The sequence below is a fragment of the Capricornis sumatraensis genome, chromosome 11 (genome assembly GCF_032405125.1).
Source record: "Capricornis sumatraensis isolate serow.1 chromosome 11, serow.2, whole genome shotgun sequence".
In the NCBI taxonomy this organism is placed as follows: Eukaryota; Metazoa; Chordata; class Mammalia; order Artiodactyla; family Bovidae; genus Capricornis; species Capricornis sumatraensis.
Window position 1 is genome coordinate 79,119,385 of NC_091079.1, and position 22,034 is coordinate 79,141,418.

Here is a 22,034-nt window from a genome sequence, read left to right on the forward strand (position 1 = left end):
ATGCATATAAAGATGCTGGCACAGGGTTTGACAAATAAGCAAGCAGTAAACAGAAGCTGCAATGGCATATCATTTATCATTGTCATGTTCATCCATACATGGCTTGGCCATGGCACCTAAGCCACTGAGGTGCTATTAATGACTGTAAGAAAATCAAGTGAAAATGTCAAAGCAAAAGACAAGGAAAGAGAGAGAGATCCCTGTAAGAGAAGATCCCAGAAGTAGCCCATCTAGGATATATCAGTCAGGGTTCAAACAGAAGTGGAGCCACCTGGAAATACAGATATAGATACAGATGTATACACACATGCATATATACATCTGTATGAGCAATAGATATATGCACACATGTATATATACATACATGGACTTCCCTGGTGGCTCAGTGATAAAGAAGCTGCCTGCAGTGCAGGAGATATGCATCGGATCCCTGGGTTGGGAAGATTCCCTGGAGAGGAATGTGGCAACCCACTTGAGTATTCTTGCCTGGAAAATCCTGTGGTCAGAGGAGCCTGCAGTCAGAGTAGCTGATGGAGGCTGATGAAGACAGAGCAGGAGAACCCAGGGGGAGCTTCTCACCACTGGAGATGAGGCGGTAGATCATTTGACCTGCAAATTGGTTGCTGCTTCACTTCCACCCTTAAAGCCTAGATGCCATGATCAATGCGGGTGTCTGTTTTAAGCCTAGATACCATGATCAATGCGGGTATCTGTTTTAAGGTAAAAACACTGAGAGGTTCAGAGACGTTTTTCATTAGCTTCAGATCACACGGCTAAGAAGGGCAGAGCTGGGATTCAGAGCAGACCTGGTTGGCTTGTGTCTCCTCTCAGATACTGCCAAGTGACAGCCTCCCTAGAGGGCAGGGAAGGAAGGCATGCCTGCAGCATAGAAGTTAAGACGCGGTCTCTGGATTCAGACCTCCCTGCACTCATACCTCTCAGGTTTATAATCTGGCTTCTCCACTTACAGATGGTGAAACCTGGGGTGCGTTACCTAACGTTCAGTTCAGTTCAGTCGCTTGGTTTGCGTCAATTTCCTCGTCGTCAAATGGGCCTGATTATAATCCCCTAGCCAAAGACTGTATGTAGGTGCATTCTCTGCAACAGTGCCCAGGGCTATAAGCACCCTGTTGGCAGTTGTTACCCCAGCTTGCTCAAGTCAGCGGGTTTCTGCCTGTCTCTCTGCAGTGGCAGAGCGCTTGTCCGGCTGCCGCTGCCTTCGCTGCTTCATTATGGATGAGCTGTCCTGAGGCGGGCTCGGTGGCGGGCTCGAGCGCTGTCAGTTTCTCCCGCAGCACTTTGCGCAGCTTTTCAGCATCACCACCTTGGATTCTGAGCCTTGCCTGCTCGAGGAAGACAGAGGTGATGCTGCCGTGACCACAATCAGCCCCGGCGCCTGCTCCTTTGACCCGACAGTGCTCCCTCGAAGCAGCTGCCTTCTGGGTCCGGTCAAGTGGGAGCTAGACTACTGTATTGCTAATTGGGACTTTGGGGTTGTGCTCATTCCTCCAAAATGCTCTATTTTTGGAGAGTCGATGAAACGCTCCGGTGCACCCGGACGGAAATAGATGATTAGCTGTCACGAGCGTTCTTGCCCAGATGGAAAGCAGATACTCACTGTTGAAAGTCCAAGCGTTCTAGTAACTTTGTCAATGAGTGAAGATTGTGATGCTGTCATCCTTGGGGCAGGGGTGCTCATGGATGGTGGGGTGTGATGATGGAGGGTGGAGTGTCGGGGGCGGGGGGGTCAGTCTGCCGGTGTTTATTTCCCGCCCTGCCACATGTACTTCCTGTGTGACTCAAGCAAGTTTCTCAGCCTCTCTCAGTCTCCATGTCCTCAACTGTTCAACAGAGATAATAATCTGGGCTGTTGCGAAATGAGATGAGGCAGTGCACATGGAGGAACCTGGAATATAGTTTAATGGACACTGATCACACCTGGAATTTGCTAGATGGTCACAGGTGTGTTCCCCTCTGCCCACGAGGATTTGGTCACCCTTTTTGTCCTCCTTTGCACTTTTAAAATTATTATTATTTTCTTTACCCCTCTTCTTTCCTCTCTCTCTTTCTCCCCTGTCCTTCCATTTTTTTCTTTCTGCGTCTCTCTCCCTTGTCAAGATTTTAGGTCTTTTTTATTTGTTTGTTTGTTTCTTTTTGCTACTGGTTGCATTTAGAGCTGGAGAAGGAAATGGCAACCCACTCCAGTACTCTTGCCTGGAAAATCCCAAGGACGGAGGAGCCTGATAGGCTACAGTCCATGGGGTTGTGAAGAGTGTGACAGGACTAAGTGACTTCACTTTCACTTTTCACTTTCATGCATTGGAGAAGGAAATGGCAACCCACTCCAGTGTTCTTGCCTGGAGATCCTCAGGGATGGAGGAGCCTGGTGGGCTGCCGTCTATGGGGTCGCACAGAGTTGGACACGACTAAAGCAACTTAGCAGCAGCAGCATTTAGAGCAGAAGTCAGTGAACTCCCCTTTTGTAAAGGGCCAGAGAGAAAATATTTTAGGTTTTATGGTTGCTACTATTGTTGCTACCTCTGTTGCTACTGTTCATGTCTGCCATTGTGATACAAAAGTAGCCACATGCTATTACAAAAGCAGTAATACATAACTGAATGAACATGGCTGTGTGCTAGTAAAGCTTTATTTACAAAAACAAGTTGTGGGCCTGATTTGACCTGCAACCTCTGATAGTTTTCCAAGCCCTGATTTAGGTTTTTTGGAGATTACAGATTCTTCTTAAACATCCAAGGTCAGCGCTTTTTCTGGACACCTGGGACTCGTTCACACCATGACACCAGGGAAGCCTCTGGTATCTGAGTGGCTCTTGTAGGGTATTATTCCACAGCACAGCCTTTAGACAGAATCAGACAAGTGATGGGGAAATGTTACTTTGTTATTCACAATTCATATCTAAAAAATTCTAAGGAAATTCCCTTTAGATACTTGGATCATCAGTGACTCCATCCATTCAAAACTGACTAATGGTGTCTGAGCAGTCAGCATGAGGGAAGACTTGCTAGCCGTGGAAGAAATACATAAGCATAGCACTTTGCATAGTTAACGGCCGATTGTCTCAGGCTACTTCTGAAAGAGTGTGTAGAACCTGCATTGCCATTAAATCAAGCTGCTTTTCATCATTACGCGGAAGGCTTTTTACTTCTAGCTTTGCCACATGCTAACTGTGTCCTGGAGAATTTAACCTCTTTTGACCTCAGTTTTCTCATCCGTAAAATGGGCATAATGATAATACATCAATATCATAGGCTTGTTGCAAGGATTAAATGAGATAATGCTTTCGATGCCTGTGGCAGAGTAAGTCCTATGTATTTTAGTTATGGTTATTATAAGCAAATGACAGTTTTGGAGTTTCTGAGGGCCCTTATTTGAAGTGACTTGGAAATGGAATCACGCAACATTCTATTTGCCTCAGGAATGCTGGTGGCCAGGGGTCCATTCTTACGTTTGTGGAGCTGGAAATTCCCTCTGGCTTCTTCACACAGTTCACTGGCAGCCACGTCCATGGATCTCTTTCCCGGCCATAGACTTTGCTCTTCTTCACTAACACATCTCACTCCTGGTTGCCAAGAAGTTATCTTCCAGTGTCATACCACATTTCATCTGCCAGCATTTCTGCTTACTACCTCCTTTTATTCGCTTCAGCAGGGATGGAGGGAAAATAGCTCATCTTTTTCCTTCCAAAATAAATGTTGAGAAGTCCGTCTGACATTTCTGTTATCCAGCATTCTCTTTTTCCATCACTTTATTGAGAACCCTACTGTCTTCCCTTTATATTCCAGAGAGTCTTTTCTTATTCCTAAACTATGTTATTAGAGCTGAACATAATCTTAAGGACGTGGCCTATTCTGATTTTCAGGAAGGATATTATGTGAATTTGACCTAGAGTATTGCTGTGTGGAAAACCTACACAGCTTCCCCAGTGACTCAGCTATAAAGAATCCACCTGTAATGCAGGAGATGCTGGTTTGATCCCTGGGTGGGAACGATCCCCTAGGGGAGAGCATGACAACCTACTCCAGTACTCTTGCTTGGAGAATCCCATGGACTGAGGAGCCTGGAAGGCTATAGTCCATAGGGTCACAAAGAGTCAGACATGGCTGAAGTGACTGAGAGAGCACGCATTGCTGTGTGGAAAACCCACGTCTTTTTCTGCCCAAGTTGCACCCATAGATAGGGTATCAGTGTCATCTTGCCAGGAGCAAGGCAGCTTCCTAGGAAGGGTAACAATGTAATTACAAGGCCAAGTCCACCACCCCCCTGACCCCAGGAAGTTATTTCTAACTCAGAACCAATATGTTGAGCCCACAGCCTCGCCTTCTGAAAGCTAACAATCAGACCTCAGCAATAAGCACTTACCTGTTTAACATTCATAGGACATGCATCCTAGAATCATGCTAAACTTTTGCTGATTCACATTCAGCTCCTGTTCCTTTGAGACACTAAATTATTTTTAGTTCTCCACTTTCTGAAAACTACTATATAAAATATGAAATATTTATGTTAAGTAGTAATGTCAAAATTAGCTAATAACTTATTTTCAGATAAACAAATAGGTATGCAAAGCACTTTCTGTTTGCTCAGTGCTGTGTGAGGCATAGGGGGTGAAAGATGTGGTACCACCTTCCAATGTCAACTTGTTGTATTAGTCACTCAGTCATGTCCGACTCTTTGCGACCCCATGGACTGTAGCCTGCCAGGCTCCTCTGTCCATGGGATTCTCCAGGCAAGAATATTGGTGTGGGTAGCCATTTCCTTCTCCAGGGGATCTTCCCAGCCCAGTGATCAAACTCAGATCTCTCCCTCATTATAGGCAGACTCTTTACCATCTGAGTCACCAGGGAAGCCCAAGGTCAACTTTCTAGAGTCTAAATCCAATGTATCTAACTGCAGTCTATACAACTATCCATGACCTGTAGAATATAACTCCAAGGACAAAATAGCTGGCTTACCTGATCAGTTTATTTCTGTAAGTCAATGTTTGGGCAGCATTTTTATGAATCTGCACTGAATGTTTTGTCATCCATGGAGCACCAATAGAGTTCCAAGTGACTGTCCAATTTAGATTTAATAACGTGGCTGAAGCAATTCCCATTTTCTCTTCTGTGGGAGGCGGTGCAGAAGTCTGCAGAGAGGATGGAAGATTGATGGGTGCAGTGAGCAGCAACTTTGCTTAATAATGAGAATGCACTTGAAGCAGCACCATTTAGCATTTCCAGAGAAGTGACTGCTTTGCTCTCCATTTATATAACTTGTCACGTCCAAGAAGTTGACAGAGAAGTAGTTTAAAATGGACAGTTGGAACACGCATCAAAAAAAATATATCTTCCATCGTGATCACCTGGAGAATGACCAATTTCAGTTTAAGGAATTTTTAATAGCATCCTAAATCTCTTGTGGCTAAACAGAAAACAGACTTAAGAAACACCAGGAAGTATGGGACAAGCTGCTTCCCATTTGTTTCCTGGTGGAGGAGGAATGTTTTCATTGATTGCATGCTTTGCAAGTAACTTCTCATAGAGCTTTCAAGGGGCTACATTGTCTAGTGGTTAAGAGTCCAACTTCTTATCTCATGTGAGCTACATGAACTTATAAGCTGTGTAACAGAACATGAGTTATTCACCTTTTTGTGTCATCATCCTTGTCTATTGCATGGGAGAAAAAATAGTATCTACCTCATAGTGTTGTTCAGTCAGTCAGTTCAGTCGTTCAGTCCTGTCTGACTCTTTGCAACCCTATGGACTACAGCATGCCAGGCTTCCCTGTCCTTCACCAACTCCCAGAGCTTACTCAAACTCATGTCCATTGCATCAATGATCTGGACAATCACTTGGTCCATTGCCATCCAACCGTCTCGTCCTCTGTCGTCTCCTTCTCCTCCCGCCTTCAATCTTTCTCAGCATCCGGGTCTTTTCAAATGAGTCAGCTCTTCACATCAGGTGGCCAAAGTATAGGAGTTTCAGCTTCAACATCAGTCCTTCCAATGAATATTCAGAACTGATTTCATTTAGGATGGACTGGTTGGATCTCCCTGCTGTCCAGGGGACTCTCAAGAGTCTTCTCCAACACCACAGGTCAAAAGCATCAATTCTTCGGTGCTCAGCTTTCTTTATAGTCCAACTCTCCCACCCACACATGACCACTGGAACAACCCATAGCTTTGACTAGATGGACCTTTGTTGGCAAAGTAATGTCTCTGCCTTTTAATATGCTAAGTTGGTCATAACTTTTCTTCCAAGGAGCAAGCATCGTTTAATTTCATGGCTGCAGTCACCATCTGCAGTGATTTTGGAGCCCCCAAAAATAAAGTCTGCCACTGTTTCCACTGTTTCCCCATCTATTTGCCATGAAGTGATGGGACCAGATGCCATGATCTTAGTTTTCTGAATGTTGAGTTTTAAGCCAACTTTTTCACTCTCCTTTTTCTCTTTCATCAAGCAGCTCTTTGGTTCTTCTTGGGAAGCTTTAAATGGTTAATATCCCTTCATGTTCAATATAGAAGGCGTCAGAACACAGTGTAGACAGATGAGGTATATATATATTTTTTTAATTAATTTTTATTGGAGTATAGTTGATTACAATGTCGTGTTAGTTTCTACTGTACAGCAAAATGAATCAGCCATACATGTACGAACATCATCTCCCTTTTGGACTTCCTTCCCATTCAGGTCACCACAGTACATTAAGTAGAGTTCCCTACGCTATACAGTATGTTCTCATTCGTTATCTATATTGTACATAGTGTCAATAGTATATATGTGTCGATCCCAAACTCCCAATTCCTCCCACCCCCTCCCTTTTTTTGAGATAAGATATATTTTTGAAGAAGCCACTAATAGACCTGAGACGATTCTTTTAACTTACTTTTGGTTCTCATGGTAAGAATCTATTCATGCCGTGGACGAAGTAGCTGAATTGGAGAAACTATAAGAAAATACCTACACAGGTGACTTCTCTGGGGTCAGGAAGACCCACAGTTATTCTCAGAAATCCTCGTCCTCTCCTCAGTGTTCTCTCTAAAAGCACACGGACAGTGTTGCCATCTCCTGCAGGCTTTGCTTCAGTGATTTTCTCATCTGTAGGAGCACGCAGCTCTTTGATAGGAAGCTATTTGCAAAGGGACAGAATGTTTTTCTGTGGCTGTGATGTCAGTGGTATCAAAGTTATTGACTCAGTTGAAAAACAGCTTAATGTTATCTTCAGGGCTTCTGCTTTCCTGTCAGCTCAAGCCTTGGTGATGTGTATAATTGGGACTCGCTAAGACAACCTTGACACCCCTCTGCAGAGTGACGTGCCTGTTTGATACAGGCTCAAAGGTCATTTGACAGCGAGCAGCTTTTCCCTTGGGGCAGGGTAACCACGGAGAATCTGCTAATGAAGAGTCAATGGTCCAGGAACCCCAGCCTCACTTCCCAGATGGGAAGACTTTAATCATTCTTATCTTTCCTGTCACCACCAGGACAGACCAACAGCCTAGCCATCCAATCGATAATCAAAAAGAAGGTATTTCTTACAATTATTCCTCTCCTGAGCCGGCTTGCATATCATTAAATTGAAAAAATGTTTGATGATGAATCTCACAGCTCCTTGGTTTGACTTATGAATGGAATCAGAGCATCCCCCCACATTCGCATCTATTCTGTGGACAGATTTGGTGGAAAGTAGCTTCTGATTTCTTTTTGAGTAATAGACCTTTTGAACTGTGCCGCAGACATCGTGGGCTTTTCATTACAAGAATTACTTTCCTAAGCCAAAGTCTTTATCAGTCAGGGTCTTTGGCTGCAAACCAGAGCAAGTAACTTACACTCAGGTGAGTAAAAATGGTCTATGGGAAGATCATGGAGAGGTCACATATCAAAGGAGTAGTCTGTGGGCCAGGCTTTGAAAGAGCAGAGCCCAGAGCAGCCCTGGACAGACTGTAGCAGACGTTGATCTGTGTTCAGGGATATACCCTCCAATAACTTTTATTTATTTGTTTATTTTGTCATCCCACCAAAGATTCAAATTCTTGGGAAACATTGCGTTTTCCCATCTCTTAGCCAGGGAAGACTAGGGCTCCATGTGTAGCCATCTTGCCAGAATAACTCCAATGGGGGAGAGACATTTCTTTCTTTCTTTTTCATTTGGCCACAGCATGCAGAATCTTAGCTCTCTGACCAGGGGTTGAACCCACCATCCCTACCGTAGACACACATGGAGTCCTAACCGCTGAACCACCAAGGAATTCCTGAGAGAGTTTTCTTAAAGAAAAATTGGGGGTGGCTGAAACCAGAGGAAGGGAGAGTGAATGTCAAGGGTTGGAACGACAGTGCTTGCTACACTGCGTCTCTCGGAATAGGACCACATGTGTGGCTGAAATATACTGCAAGGCTCCCATTTGTCACCTGCTTCAATTTGTCGCCCAATGTTGCTGAACCTTAGGATGATGACCTGTTAGTCCAATGACTGAATCCCTTTTAGTCAGAGCCCGGGCATGTTGTTCTTACTTTCTTCGAAGATGGCTAAAAGAAAAAGGTGTATCAGGCAGGGTTCTTCAGCTGCAAGCAAAAGAACTCTAAGCTAGGTGGTTAAACAAAAGAGGAATGTATTAGAAAGAACTGATGGCTCAGAGAATCTCCAGGAGGGCCAGAAGACCAGGCTGAGAGGATGTGTAGCTGGGACCAATGCCCCAGGTCTCCCAGAGGATAGTGGAGAGCCCCAGGGCTGTCCCTGGGCTCAGTTACCATGGATGATTTGATTGAAGCAGGGCTTGAACCCTAGTCCTAAACCTCTGTCACAGCTGGCCTGACAAACAGGATTGATCCATCTCTACCTTCACCAACATGGATTCTGTGGCACCTGCTTCCTGAGCCACCAGCTTGCCATGCAAAGACTGGTGCGAGGGCCCCATTTTGGAGGAGGCCAGGTCACGTGATGGGGTCAGCTGCAAAGGCATCTGAGAAGTGTGTTGTGGCTACTGCCTTAGAGCAGAAGGCCTCTGCCTTGGAGGAAGCATGTTCAAAGGGACAAGCGTCCTTACAAAAGCAATTGTGTGACTTTGAACTTGTGCTTATTCCGTCAGTGGACCACATCTTTCATGGTCGTAGTTTAGTTGCTAAGTTGTGTCCGACTCTTGCAACCTCGTGAACTGTAGCCTGCCAGGCTCCTCTGTCCATGGGATTTTTCAGGCAAGAGTCCTGGAGTGGGTTGCTCCTTCTTTCTCCAGGGGATCTTTCCAACTCAAGAATTGAACCTGGTCTCCTGCACTGCAGGCAGATTCTTTACCAACTGAGCTATGAGGGAAGCATCTCCCATACTACACTGGTAATAAGTAGATTTTAAATACATTTTGTAATAATTTTATAAACCTTGTGATGATACTGTGTTGTAGTTTTTTGTTTAAAACAAATATTGAAAATGCACCACAAGTTTTAAAATCTTCTTACGATGGGGTTAGATATATCAGTTTACTCAAAAAAAGGCAGTGATTCCAGCCTCTCAGAGGTTGCTTCAATATCAAACTGGGCAAGCTCTTACACAGCTGTATTTCAGCCTTGTTTATCCAGGACATGGGGTGATAATACTTATCTATGGACTTCATCATGTTGACAATGTTGGTATTGCAAAGTATTGTTAGGTATTGATAAACAAAGGTTTCACATAACTGGATACAATCCAACTAAGAATGATAATTGTAACAATGTTTATTTATTTATTACTAATGAGCTTGTGCAGCTCACCAGACATGTTTAGTACACAACAGAACTGTAGGACTGGATGTTTACATTCCATTTAAGTCAGTATTCTATTTCCAACACATACAAAACATAGCAACTGATTTAGATAATGCTAAACCACAGAGGAAAATGCCAAGTTTTACAGTGGGTCATCAGGGTTAGCTTCTAGAGGGACCAGTATTCTCTTTTCTTTCCTCTCCTCTTGTTTCTTTCCATTTCATTTCTCTTCTTTTTCAGCTTTATTGAGATATAATTGACATGGGACCAGGATTTTTGAGCAGAGTCTAGTGGAAGGTCAAAGAAGTTGGTATGGCAGGGGGCAGGGAGAGGGCAGATGTGAGCAGTGAGAAGGGCACCCAGGGAAAGAGAAGATTCCACAGTGTGAAAGCACCTACAGAGCTGGAGACTCGCTGCTCAGCTGGAAGGAAAAGCTGGGTGAGGAATGACACCCTGTCAGACGCCTTCCAACGTGAGAGTGGAAGCACATACTTTTTGCTGCTGGTGATGATGCCAAGAATTTACATTTTGTGTTAATTTGACCTCATTTACATAATACCTTATTATAGCGAATCACCTAGGTGTTGCCTAATTGCCCTCTTTCTCTTGCTGACCCCAACACTGAGAAAGTCAAAAACATGACCTTTATTTTGTCTGAGGCAGAGAAATCTGGTTTGATATTTTGCTGCCACAGACCTTTTGCTTTCATATCTACTTGTTTTTTGCATATTTGTTTTTCCTAGGCCACACAAGCGCTTTGCCTTGTGTATTTCCTTTGCATTTGTCCATATGCATGTGTGTTCACCCATGCTTTCTGGGAAGTTAGGAAAACCCAACTTTTTTCCATTTAAATTATATAATTATCATTTTCTTCTCTTTCCCAGTGTATTCTTAATTCTAGTCTTTCACAGATATGCAATATTCCATTGAGTAATCATTGGGAAATTGTTATGCTTCAGTTTTTCAATAGTTTAGATATTGTAATGACAATTTTTGTGTCTAGAACTTCTTTCTTCTGTTAGATTATTTTCTTAACAGCATCTGTAACTCTTAACTTTCTGCTTAGAGAAATAAAGTTTTATAATTTAGAGTTTTCTCTTTCTTGCCTCCCAATCTTGTATGTAAATAACCATTTCAGGATGAATTACTGTGCATTTTATTTTGTCTATATAGCAGCCTTTCTAATGTATGAGTCTAGACATGCTTATGTAACATACTACAATATAAGCCCAAGAGCTTCTGCCATCAGTGTAACTGTGAAAAGCAGGAACGCAGTACCAGACTATGGAGCTATCACAGAGAGATTGTGATGGTCATAAAAAAAAAGTCACTGTAGCCTGAAGGTCTAAATCTCCTTTATATTGTTTCCTAGATTTATTTTCTTTAAGTCTGTGTCTTTTATCACCAATTCATAACTTATTCATAACTCATTCTATACCTACTAACCCTTTAACTATTTTATTCATTTCCTCATGCTAATGACATCACTTGCTATTTGATAGGTACTCTTCCCGCCTCCGTAGTGTTTACAATTATTGTTGCTGTATTTGTACCCACCTCCCAATCATTAGTGATCTTTTAATGTTTCTCTATATGAGTAAGTTGATTCCTAAGGATACTGAATGCCGTTTTTTGGCAGTATACACTGGCCATATGACCCAGCAATGCCACTCATGGGAATATATAGTAGAGAAGAGTTCACAACAAACATGTACATGAATCTCTAACATCTGTATTCATAATCATCAAAAATTGGAAACAACCAAAATGACCTTCAGAAGGTGAATGGAAAAACACTTGGTAGTGCGTCTGTACAATGGAATGCGTGCATGCATGTGCATGCTAAGTTGCTTCAGTCGTGTCTGACTCTGCTACCCTATGGACCATAGTCTGTCTGCCAGGCTCCTCTGTGCATGGGATTCTCCAGGCAAGAGTACTGGAGTGGGTTGCCATGCCCTCTTCCAGGGGATCTTCCCGACCCAGGGATCAAACCCCCATTTCTTCAGTCTCCTGCACTGGGAGGGGTTTCTTTACCACTTGTGGCACCTGGGAAGCCCCTGCAAAGGAATACTGCATAGCAATTAAAATGAAACAAACTCCTGATACCTGCAACAACTTGGGTAAATCTCAAAATAGTTATGCCAAATGAAAGAAGTCAGATTCAAAAGGTTGCCTACTCAATGATCCATTTATATGACATTCTTGAAACGAGACAGCTACAGTAACAGAACAGATCAGGGTTTTCCAAGAGTTATGGGGGAGGGGAAATTGTGACTACACGGGGATGGTATGAGTTGTGGGAGGTGATGGTACTGTTTTGTGTCCAGAGTGTTGTGAGGGTAAGACTCCTATCCAGGTGTCAAAATTCACAGAACTATCACTAAAAAAGTAAATTTATTGTAGTTAATTTTAAAAACATAAAAAGGTTGCAGTTTCATCAAAGTAGTCGTAGGTCTTTTGACAAGTTATTTAATCTCTCTAAATCTCAATTTATTTACTTGTCAAGTGTGGAAAATACTCTCTATCTTGAAGCAGTGCTATAAAGATGAAATAGGATGTCATAAAGTATCCACCCGGCATAAGGAAGCTCCTATTTTTCTTTTCCATGCTGATATTTCTCATTGGGAGCAGGTTCTTTTTTGTGGTTATTATCATCTGGGCTTTTTAAACAGTTATTTGGCTTTTGGGGAAAAGACTGGAGCTAGTGAGGGTTTCAAGCAGAAATGTGACCTTATCTGATACTCATTAAAAAAAAAAAAAAAAAAAGAATCATTTGAGCAGCTTTGTGGGGAGTGGTGAGGAGTGCAGAGGGTAGGAGTGGAAACCTGGAGGGAGCTCCCTGGTTGCCTAGTGGTTAGGATTTGGTGGTTTCACTGCAGATGCCCTGGATTCCATCCCTGATCAGGGAACCATCCCACATGCAGCATAGTACAGACAAAATGCTAAAAAAAAAAAAAAAAAAAAAAAAATAGAGTGGAAACATGAAGAGGTATTGAGGTTGTCCAGATGAGAGATGGTCGTGGTTTCACCGAGATGACTCAGTGGGACAACAGAGTGGGAGAGAAGTGGGCAGGTTTGAGATTTTTTGGGGAAGAGGTGGAATCAATAGGCTTGATGATGGTTAAGGATTGAGGAAACATGGTTGGAGGTAGCGTTTATTGAGATGAGAAACTCAAGAGAGGAGCAAATTCAAGTGTGTGGACTGTAGTCATCATGGAAAACCAATAATTTGTTTGGACGTGTTGAGTGGAAACCCAACAGGTAGTTGGGTATGGTGTTCTGGAACCCAAGACCAGGCCAGTGTGATCCCATTCATTCCCACCAGAGGTGGCTCTGTGAGGTTTTCCCAGCTCTGACCCTCCAGATTAGGACTGCAGGGGAGCTGTTAGCTGCTATGCCTTCGACCTTACCTTGGGATTTTTTTAATGGATCACTTTTCTTTAATCCACCCCTGAGAGCAAGCACTTGTAAAAACTTCAGGTTATGCTTGTATGATCCACTGCTGCCAGGTTTTCTTTTTTGTTTTCCATTTAATGTGATTTAGGGAAAGGAGCGTTTCCAAATATCCAGCCTGGAAGTCATTAGTCATATTGTATATGATTGAGAAGTATTAATAAACTACTGAGACAGCTGATGAATATGCAAACACGTGACAAAATATGCTAAGGGATTATATGCTAACATATTTTGTTATTTATATTATGCTCAAATTTCCAGTTTTGCCACAGACAAGGGAAAGAAATTCAAGATATGATTTTCCTTGAAAGTTACCCATTAACTGTTGCCTCTGGGAATGGAATGGAATTTGGGGAGAGATATTGAGGAAGCCTCAACCGTGTCTCCAAAAAGTTAAAATTCTGTAGATTTGGGTATTTGGTCAGCATGTTCATCAGACTCATCTATTTGAAATATTTTATAATTAATATTTTGTTCTTTAAATATATACATAAAAATAACTTAAAATCATAAACATGAGAGACAATGCCCTTCTTCCACCCACTCCACCTCTTTAATCACCATAAAGAGTGATCTATTGGGTTTTTCTCAGAAAATGTAATTACTTTGTAATGAAATGTTAATGCTTTGTTCTATTCTTAAAGTCACTTGTTCCAGTAATAAAGCTAAGGCTTAATAGAGTTGCTAAATTTTCTTCTAAGCCATTCTTTTAATATTTCATACTTGTCAAGTGAGCCAGGCATGATCGGGATGATTTTTGTTTTTACATCAGGACCATTTCGGCAAAAACCCATCATCAGGCTGTCAACTTCAACATCTTCGAGGGCATGGTTTGCCATGGGGTGCCCCTGGTGACTATTTCAAGAGGCAAAGTGGTATACGAAGCTGGAGTTTTCAGTGTCTCAGCAGGAGACGGGAAGTTTATTCCTCGTAAACCGTTTGCTGAATATATTTACAAACGGATCAAGCAACGGGACCAGGTGAGTTTGGGGCTGCAGGGGCTGTTACCACGGGCTGGACTGTCACGTGCTCCTGATGTTGGTGATTGCATTATCACATACAATGGGGTAACATATTCCTGGGATGTGAGAAAAGGTTACGGACAAATAGAGCTTTCAAAGAAAAATTCATTACTGGATGGATGCATTTTCCTTTGCAGATTAGTGCCTATTCAGGGTTTCCTAATGGACCAAGTTGGGTTTTCCTAGGCAAGTTCAGGGCCCCTGTGGGCCTTTTGGCAATTGCTGTTAGTCAGGCTCGTCTCACAAGTAGCCATCCAGAAAGATCAAAGTGCCACCGTTTTACACCTGAGAGAAAAAATGGGAGGGAAAGTGGGAAAGACTGTGGAGAGCCATCAGACTGCAACTCAAGCCCAGCCCCAAGGAACGAGAGAGGGAGAAAAAATATAGCGTGAGGAGCATCCTAGAATACCATCTCATTCAAACTAACAAAGGTTGAGCAACCTACAGACGGCCCTAGAGTCCGTTCCTAGGTCCAGCTACGTAGCATGCTGTCATTGGCTGGGAGCAACAGTGGGAGGCGTGGCCTCCCCTAAGAAAGAAAACGTGACGTTCAAGCTCAACAACTGCCCCTTGAGAAGCTATGCTCCCTGAAGTTGAAGGTCTGCAAGGTGCATCCTGGCTTCCCCGATAGCTCAGTTGGTAAAGAATCAGGCTGCAATGCAGGAGACCCTGGTTCGATTTCTGGGTTAGGAAGATCTGCTGGAGAGGGGATAGGCTACTCACTCCAGTATTCCTGGGCTTCCCTTGTGGCTAAGCTGGTAAAGAATCACCTGCAATGGGGGAGACCTGGGTTCGATCCCTGGGTTGGGAAGATGCCCTAGAGAAGGGAAAGGCTACGCACCTCCGTATTCTGGCCTGGAGAATTCCATGCACTGTACAGTCCATGGGGTCACAAAGAGTCCTATACGACTGAGCGACTTTCACTTTCACGTTCAAGGTGCATTCATGGCAGGGTTGGGATCAAGTATATATGAATTCTACCGTGACTTCACATTTCCTCGCTGTGTGGCCAAGCTTCTCTCTCGTCCCTGGGCTGTTTCCTCATCTCGAAAACGAAGATAGTGTTTTCTCCCTGAGAGATTGTAAGAGTCAAGTGAGATTTTAAAATAAAAGGGACCAGTGGGAGGTCTATAAATATCAGTTCTGTCTCTTTGTTTTCCCCCTTTGATGACTGAATTTATAATAAAGTCTTTGTAATAATCCTGTTGTTATAAGAGAGGTATTAAAAGGTATGTTCTTTTACTATGTCTTATATTTTCACGTTTGTTTATTTAGTTCATGCAGTGTTTTCAACAATTTTAAAAATTCGCTTCGCTAAATACACTAACATATCAAAAATTTCAGATTAAAATCATCTAAACTGCTGGTTTGGGAGTGATGGAAGGCAACCAGTGCCCTCAATCTCATATGGTAAGAATAGGCTAGAGCTGGGTGACGGAGCCCTGCAGAGGCAGCATTTATGACTTTCATCTGCAGGCTTCACCCATTAATGTTCCCAACCTGACCGCATAACCATTATAGTTTATAACCCTTGGATTAGTTCTAAGGCTTCCTTGTCTTTTTTCATTTTAAAATATATTTCTCTTTTTCCAAAGTTCTCTAGCTGTTTTCTGATTCATTTCATTTGGATCTTGCAGTCTCTTTGATTTCTTCCCTAATGTCTTGTGAAAGTTTTTTGCTTGTGGATTCTCAGACTTTGTTATAAATAAGATTCATCCTTTCTTCTTCTTTTTTAAAAATCACTTCCTAAACCTTTGATTTAGTAAACAAGTACTCTGGAATGCTGTAAATTCTCAGACTGTTACAATTCTTCATGTACTGTATTTCAGTCAACATATTTAAGGTCGCCATTTATTTTGCTGGGGTTAATTTGTAAATGTTGACACTGACAGGTGACAGGTAGGTAGAAACCATAAGATTTCCATGTATTTCTAAATATCATATGGTAAATTACAGCAATACTAACATTTACTGAGCTCTTACTGAGGCAAAGCACAGTGCTAGGGGATCTTGTCACTGTTAACAACCCTGTGAGTGAGGGAGTATTTATTATTTTCCCCACTTTAAATATTAGGAAACTGAAGCTTCAGGAAATAAAGTTCATCATGTCATACAGGCCATATATGGCAGGACCAAAACATAAACTCTGGTTATCTGACTCCAAAAGCTATATGCTTAAGCAATAAACCACATACTGTAAAACATAAGGGTTGACTTAAGTGAGTTAAGTAAGTAAGTGTTAGTCGCTCAGTCATATCTGACTCTTTGCAACTCTATGGACTGTAGCCCATCAGGCTCCTCTGTCCCTGAGATTTTCCAGGCAAGGATACTGGAGTGGGTTGCCATTTCCTTCTCCAGGGAATCTTCCCAACCCAGGGATCGAACCCGGGTCTCCTGCACTGCAGGCAGATCCTTTACCTACTGAGCTACAAGGGAAGCCCTTTAAGTGAGTTCAGTTTAGTCCAGTTCAGTTCAGTCGCTCAGTTGTGTCCAACTCTTTGCAACCCCATGAATCACAGCAGGCCAGGCCTCCCTGTCCATCACCAACTCCCCGGAGTTCACTCAAACTCATGTCCATCAAGTCGGTGATGCCATCTAGCCATCTCATCCTCGGTCGTCCCCTTCTCCTCCTGCCCCCAATCCCTCCCAGCATCAGAGTCTTTTCCAATAGTCAACTCTTCACATGAGGTGGCCAAAGTTATTGGGAGGTAAATTATTCTGTACTAGGTTTGGGGAAAAATAATTAGAGACATCGATGGAAGCTAGTTCATTCATGACACTCGTAGTAGTGATACAAGGAATAAACAGAAAGGCGTAGACTCAGAAGTGGTAGATCCAACAGAAAAAGTGAAAGGGTTAGTCTCTCAGTCGTGTTGGACTCTTTGTGATCCATGGACTGTAGCCTGCCAGGCTCCTCTGTCCAGGGAATTTTCCAGGCAAGAATACTAGAGTGGGTAGCCATTCCCTTCTCCAGGGGATCTTCCCGACCCAGGGATTAAACCCAGGTCTCCTGTATTGCAGGCAGATTCTTTACCGTCTGCGCCACACTTGGTGGTAAGTTACTTGGTGGTAAGTCATGTGACAGGGGGAGGCAGCTCCTGGCTGTCAGTACCTGCTGCTCACCAGCCGGGATGCTAGACTGAGAACACCTCATATTAGTCTCTCTCAGTCGTGTCGGACTCTTTGCGACCCCATGGACTGTAGCTCACCAGGCTCCTCTGTCCGTGGAATGTTCCAGGCAAGAATACCGGAGTGGGTTGCCATTTGCTTCTCCAGGGAATCTTCCTGACCCAGAGATAGAACCCAGGTTTCTTGATAGACGGTATTTAAAAGACTGACTTTGCCTAAGTCTTCCTCCTGTTCGGAAAATGTCTGAGGCAGCCAAGATCACCACATGACTGGCTTCATCAGTTCTCTATTTCAAATTGTTGTTGGGTGTTTTGTTGGCAAAATTAATGCCAACGTCATTTTTTTCAGAGTTCATCATCAGTTTTGTGAGTTAGTTTCTTAATATTTTCTTCTGATCTCAACTTTGACGGTATTTTAGTCCATGATTGCTTTTACAATAACAATAAGTAATAATTGTCTTAATTATTACTTAACAATATTAATTAATAATTAATTAATTAAGACAATTGTTAATTGTCTTAATTATTAATAATGAATTTAATTATTACTTAACAATAAGTAATAATTACACAACAATTGTATAATATGTTGTTCTGAGCACTTATGATCTGTCAGGCACTGTACTTGGTGTAATTAATAGTTTTTATTTTACTTAATCTGCACAGCAAGCCATGTGAGAGATAGTATCATTCCTGTTTTACAGAATAGAAAACTGGCTCTTAGCAAAATTTCCCTGGGCTAAGCAGTGAGAAATCATAAGAGCCAGGGATGGTGATAATGCCTTCTGTATTCTCACTATACCATGGGATTTCAACAGAACAAGAAAAAAGGACATAATTGTGAAGCTCAAATCATGGGGAATCCATTATTTTTAAGAGAGTTAATGTGGAAAAAGTATCAAATAAAGTGGATAAAATGAGGTTTGAGGATTCCGTGGAGATGTTTCAGATCTTTTTTTTTTAAATCTCCATTAGGCAAAGATAATTTTATAGAGGAAACATATCACACTGAAGTTAAGAAAAAGAGCTGTTAAGAATCCCAGATTTTATGTTCACATGAGGTAATGAGAGCTCTTCCCTTGGTTTTCATTTAAAATATTCAGACTTCTTTGTGAGTGAGGATAAGAGTTTGAAGGCAAGCAGGAAGTGCTCACACCGCTTCTCCTGCTCACCTGTTATCCTTCCCAAGACCATTAATCGTTCGCCACTCTGGACTCCAACGCACAGATTGTAGAGAAATGCCAGGGTTTCTCAGTCCCAGAACTCAGCTGGTCTCCTGGCTAGAATGTTAGTTCTTTGAAGAACTTACTTTGTTTATGCCCAATACTTGCTATCTAGTGGGTGTTTGATAAATAGACAAATTGCAAATGGAAGGAACAAAGACTATAGTTTCAGAGGTCATGGACAGGAATTTAGATAAATTTGCACAGAAGATTGTCCCCTGCCTCGTCCCAGACAGTGGGATTATTTGTAAACTTGATTCCTATCGATGATTTTATTACTTAATAAAACACTTAGTATCATGCTGTGCAGCTGTCACTGTTAACAGATATTATGAGGAAGTCCAAAGGAGAGAAATGACGTTTTAATGTAGTTTGACAGCTTCAGGAAATTGTTACTTTGACATTAAACATCGGATCCTTAAGGGAAAAAATTTAGATCAGGAGATGAAACAAACTTTATTTGATAAACATAATAATAAAATATATATTTCAATTCAATATAAAAAGTCACTTACGGAAGAGTACTGTGGGATTCAGGGAAACAAAATGAAAGAGGAAGAACAAAAGTTCATTGTCCCCTGGTGTCTGTAGGGGTTTTGTTCTCAATATCGGCAGATACCAAAATCCAGATTTTCTAGTCCCTTATACTGTTGTCCCCTTCTATCTGTGCATTCAACCAACAACAACTGAGATGTTCAAGAACATTTTGAAAGAACAAAATCAGTTTACATGTGATTCATTCTTCACCCCCCTCTAAAAGCTAGCTCTTTAAACTCAAATGGTTTATTATTTCTAGACTTTTTGTGTGTTTAGAGTGTTACATTTTTTTTTAGCAAAACTTGGAAGTATAGGCATTCTTTCTATCATCCTCTTTTCTCTTCTCTCAGTAGTAAGCAACCCAATCTCTTTTGTAAAATAAGGGTCATGTTGCATTTTCTGAAGAAGCAGGAATAGCTGCATGGAGTCACGCATGGTTTCAGAATACTGCTGCCCAAGCTTTTAAACTGGCTGTACCTTTGCATCCATACACATAATTTGCCATTTAGATATGATAAAATTGAGTGAATGGCTGATCTAATCTTTGAAATGGGTGTCCTCCATTTCTTAAATAACAGTTTTTCAATGTCTTTCTCAATGTGGTAGCTCAAGGAAAATATTAATAATTGAAGTCATCATCAACTGCCATATAATTCTAATTTTCCCAGATGGATGGCTAGTATTGAATAAAGTAAGTAGATCTCTTCTTACTTACACTTATAAAAGATGAACTGTATGTTGGAGCCACATGTATGTATCCCAGCCCAGCTCCTTATTCAGTGATGTCAATTTGGTAGCTTGAAATCAGCCATGGTGGGAGCATTTAAGAGACAGAAAGAGACACGTGCATTAAGTCAGGGCTTTAGGAGTGATGAGAGAAAGGGAAGGTGGGTTGTCAACATTTACCAGCACATCACTGTATACAGGGACTTTCTAAATGCTTTCTTTTCATATTTCATCTAACCATTCAACACTCAGTAAATATTTGCTAAAAACCAATTAGGTGTTCACATTGTTCTGGAGAAACAGCTCACAGAGTATTTTGAACATTAAATAGAAACATTTGGTGGATTAAAAAACATTATCGAAATGTGAATTTTCATTGTTACAGATCACCTCTATTCAGTCTATTGATTCACCATCCCTTGGCAAGCTCAGTTCCATAAGGACCTCTGAGAACCTTGACGTTCACGAGGTACTGAGTACCTATCTAAATTCACCAGCTGGGTGTGGATTTTATCTTCAGAGAGTCACTGTTCCAAAGGAACTGCTTGGTGTTAGGTCAGCGTCTGCTTTCGGTATTTGGAAGTTCTGTTGTCTTTATTACTATTTTAATATCTTAGCATCCATGGTCAGCATTGTATTAGGAACTCCATGGAATTCAAGATTCTTTTCTCTGATCTTGCTCGCCAGAAAATCTAGCATCTTAGCATTCCACTCTCTGCAGACAATACAGTTAAATTTTCTATCAACTCTAAGTTTCTTCTTTCCCCTGATCAGCTAACCAAAATGCAGTTATGCAGGTATAATGATTACAATTAATATTTATTCTAGCACTGCATATTGTGATATAATCCTTTTTTGTCTTTCTATTAACTCATCATAGTAACAATCATCATTAAATACTGTGAATTCAAATTGAACTCTCATCTATGTGAGTAAACCACCAGCACCCTGCTGAGTGAGGTGCCATCTGTGTTTCCTATATTACTTAGGATAGCCTTTCACACTGTTTTACTCTCAAGCCCTTCTATTTGGTTGTGAACACATCAAGACAGGAAGAACTGCTGGCCTGGGCTGATCATCCAGTTTTGACCAGCCTGTACTAGGCGGGAAAGATGCCATCACCCAGGTCAGTCTCCCAGAGGTGTACATTCAGAACCATAGTCTCTTGAGGTGCTCCTTGAGAAAGCTGTCAAATGATCGTAGATAATGCTACCCTCAGGTGATTCTATCGCCTGATATCATCCACAAAGTTCTAGAAAAAAAGTCCTTTTGTCAAGAAATCTTTCACTTAACAAATGTTTATTAAGCCCCAGGTGCTATTTCATCTTCCATGTGCTGGGGATACAGGTACAACTAAGACAGCAGTTCCTGGGCTCAAAGAACTGTAATCCTACTTCAGTTTCAGCTATAGTTTGTTGCTGCTTAGGTTCTCGCTCTGTTTGAGATGCTAGTTATGCCTCCTTGTGAGGAGGTCATTAGCCACTTGGATAAAAGAGTCTGGGATTTGGGAGAGATTGGGGCTGGACATAAGATTTAGAAATCCTGGCATATATAAGATTTAAAACCACAAGTGTGAGGCCACCAGAGAAGAAAGCAAGCTTGAGAAAGAGCTCTGGGGCTGTCAGCCTTCAGAGGCTGAGGAGAGAAGGGTAAGAGCCAGCAAGGGAGCTGAAGAAAGCTGACGGGTGAGGCTGGAAGAAACCCAGGAGAACACAAGAAGAGAAGAGACCTACTTCCTTTATTCAACCCAGAACCCTCTGATGCTTCACCCTGGCCTTTCCATTAGCTTTATGCTGCATTAACATCCTCTAAGTAATAGGTAAAGTAATGCTCAAAATTCACCAAGCCAGGCTTCAGCAATATGTGAACTGTGAACTTCCTTGATGTTCAAGCTGGTTTTAGAAAAGGCAGAGGAACCAGAGACCAAATTGCCAACATCCGCTGGATCATGGAAAAAGCAAGAGAGTTCCGGAAAAACATCTATTTCTGCTTTATTGACTATGCCAAAGCCTTTGACTGTGTGGATCACAATAAACTGTGGAAAATTCTGAAAGAGATGGGAATAACAGACCACCTGGCCTGCCTCTTGAGAAATCTGTATCAGGTCAGGAAGAAACAGTTAGAACTGGACATGGAACAACAGACTGGTTCCAAATAGGAAAAAGAGTCCATCAAGGCTGTATATTGTCACCCTGCTTATTTAACTTC

At 42.0% G+C, this 22,034-nt stretch overlaps 1 protein-coding gene across 1 annotated transcript in view; it reads left to right on the top strand.

The window, feature by feature from the left end:
• The window catches only part of DPYS (dihydropyrimidinase), a 99,524-nt gene that overhangs the window by 71,300 nt on the left and 6,190 nt on the right, over window positions 1-22,034 (top strand). Inside the window, exon 8 of the mRNA XM_068983341.1 lies at window positions 13,963-14,170. Coding sequence (XP_068839442.1) covers window positions 13,963-14,170 — 208 coding nt within the window. The remainder of the gene's footprint in view (window positions 1-13,962; window positions 14,171-22,034) is intronic.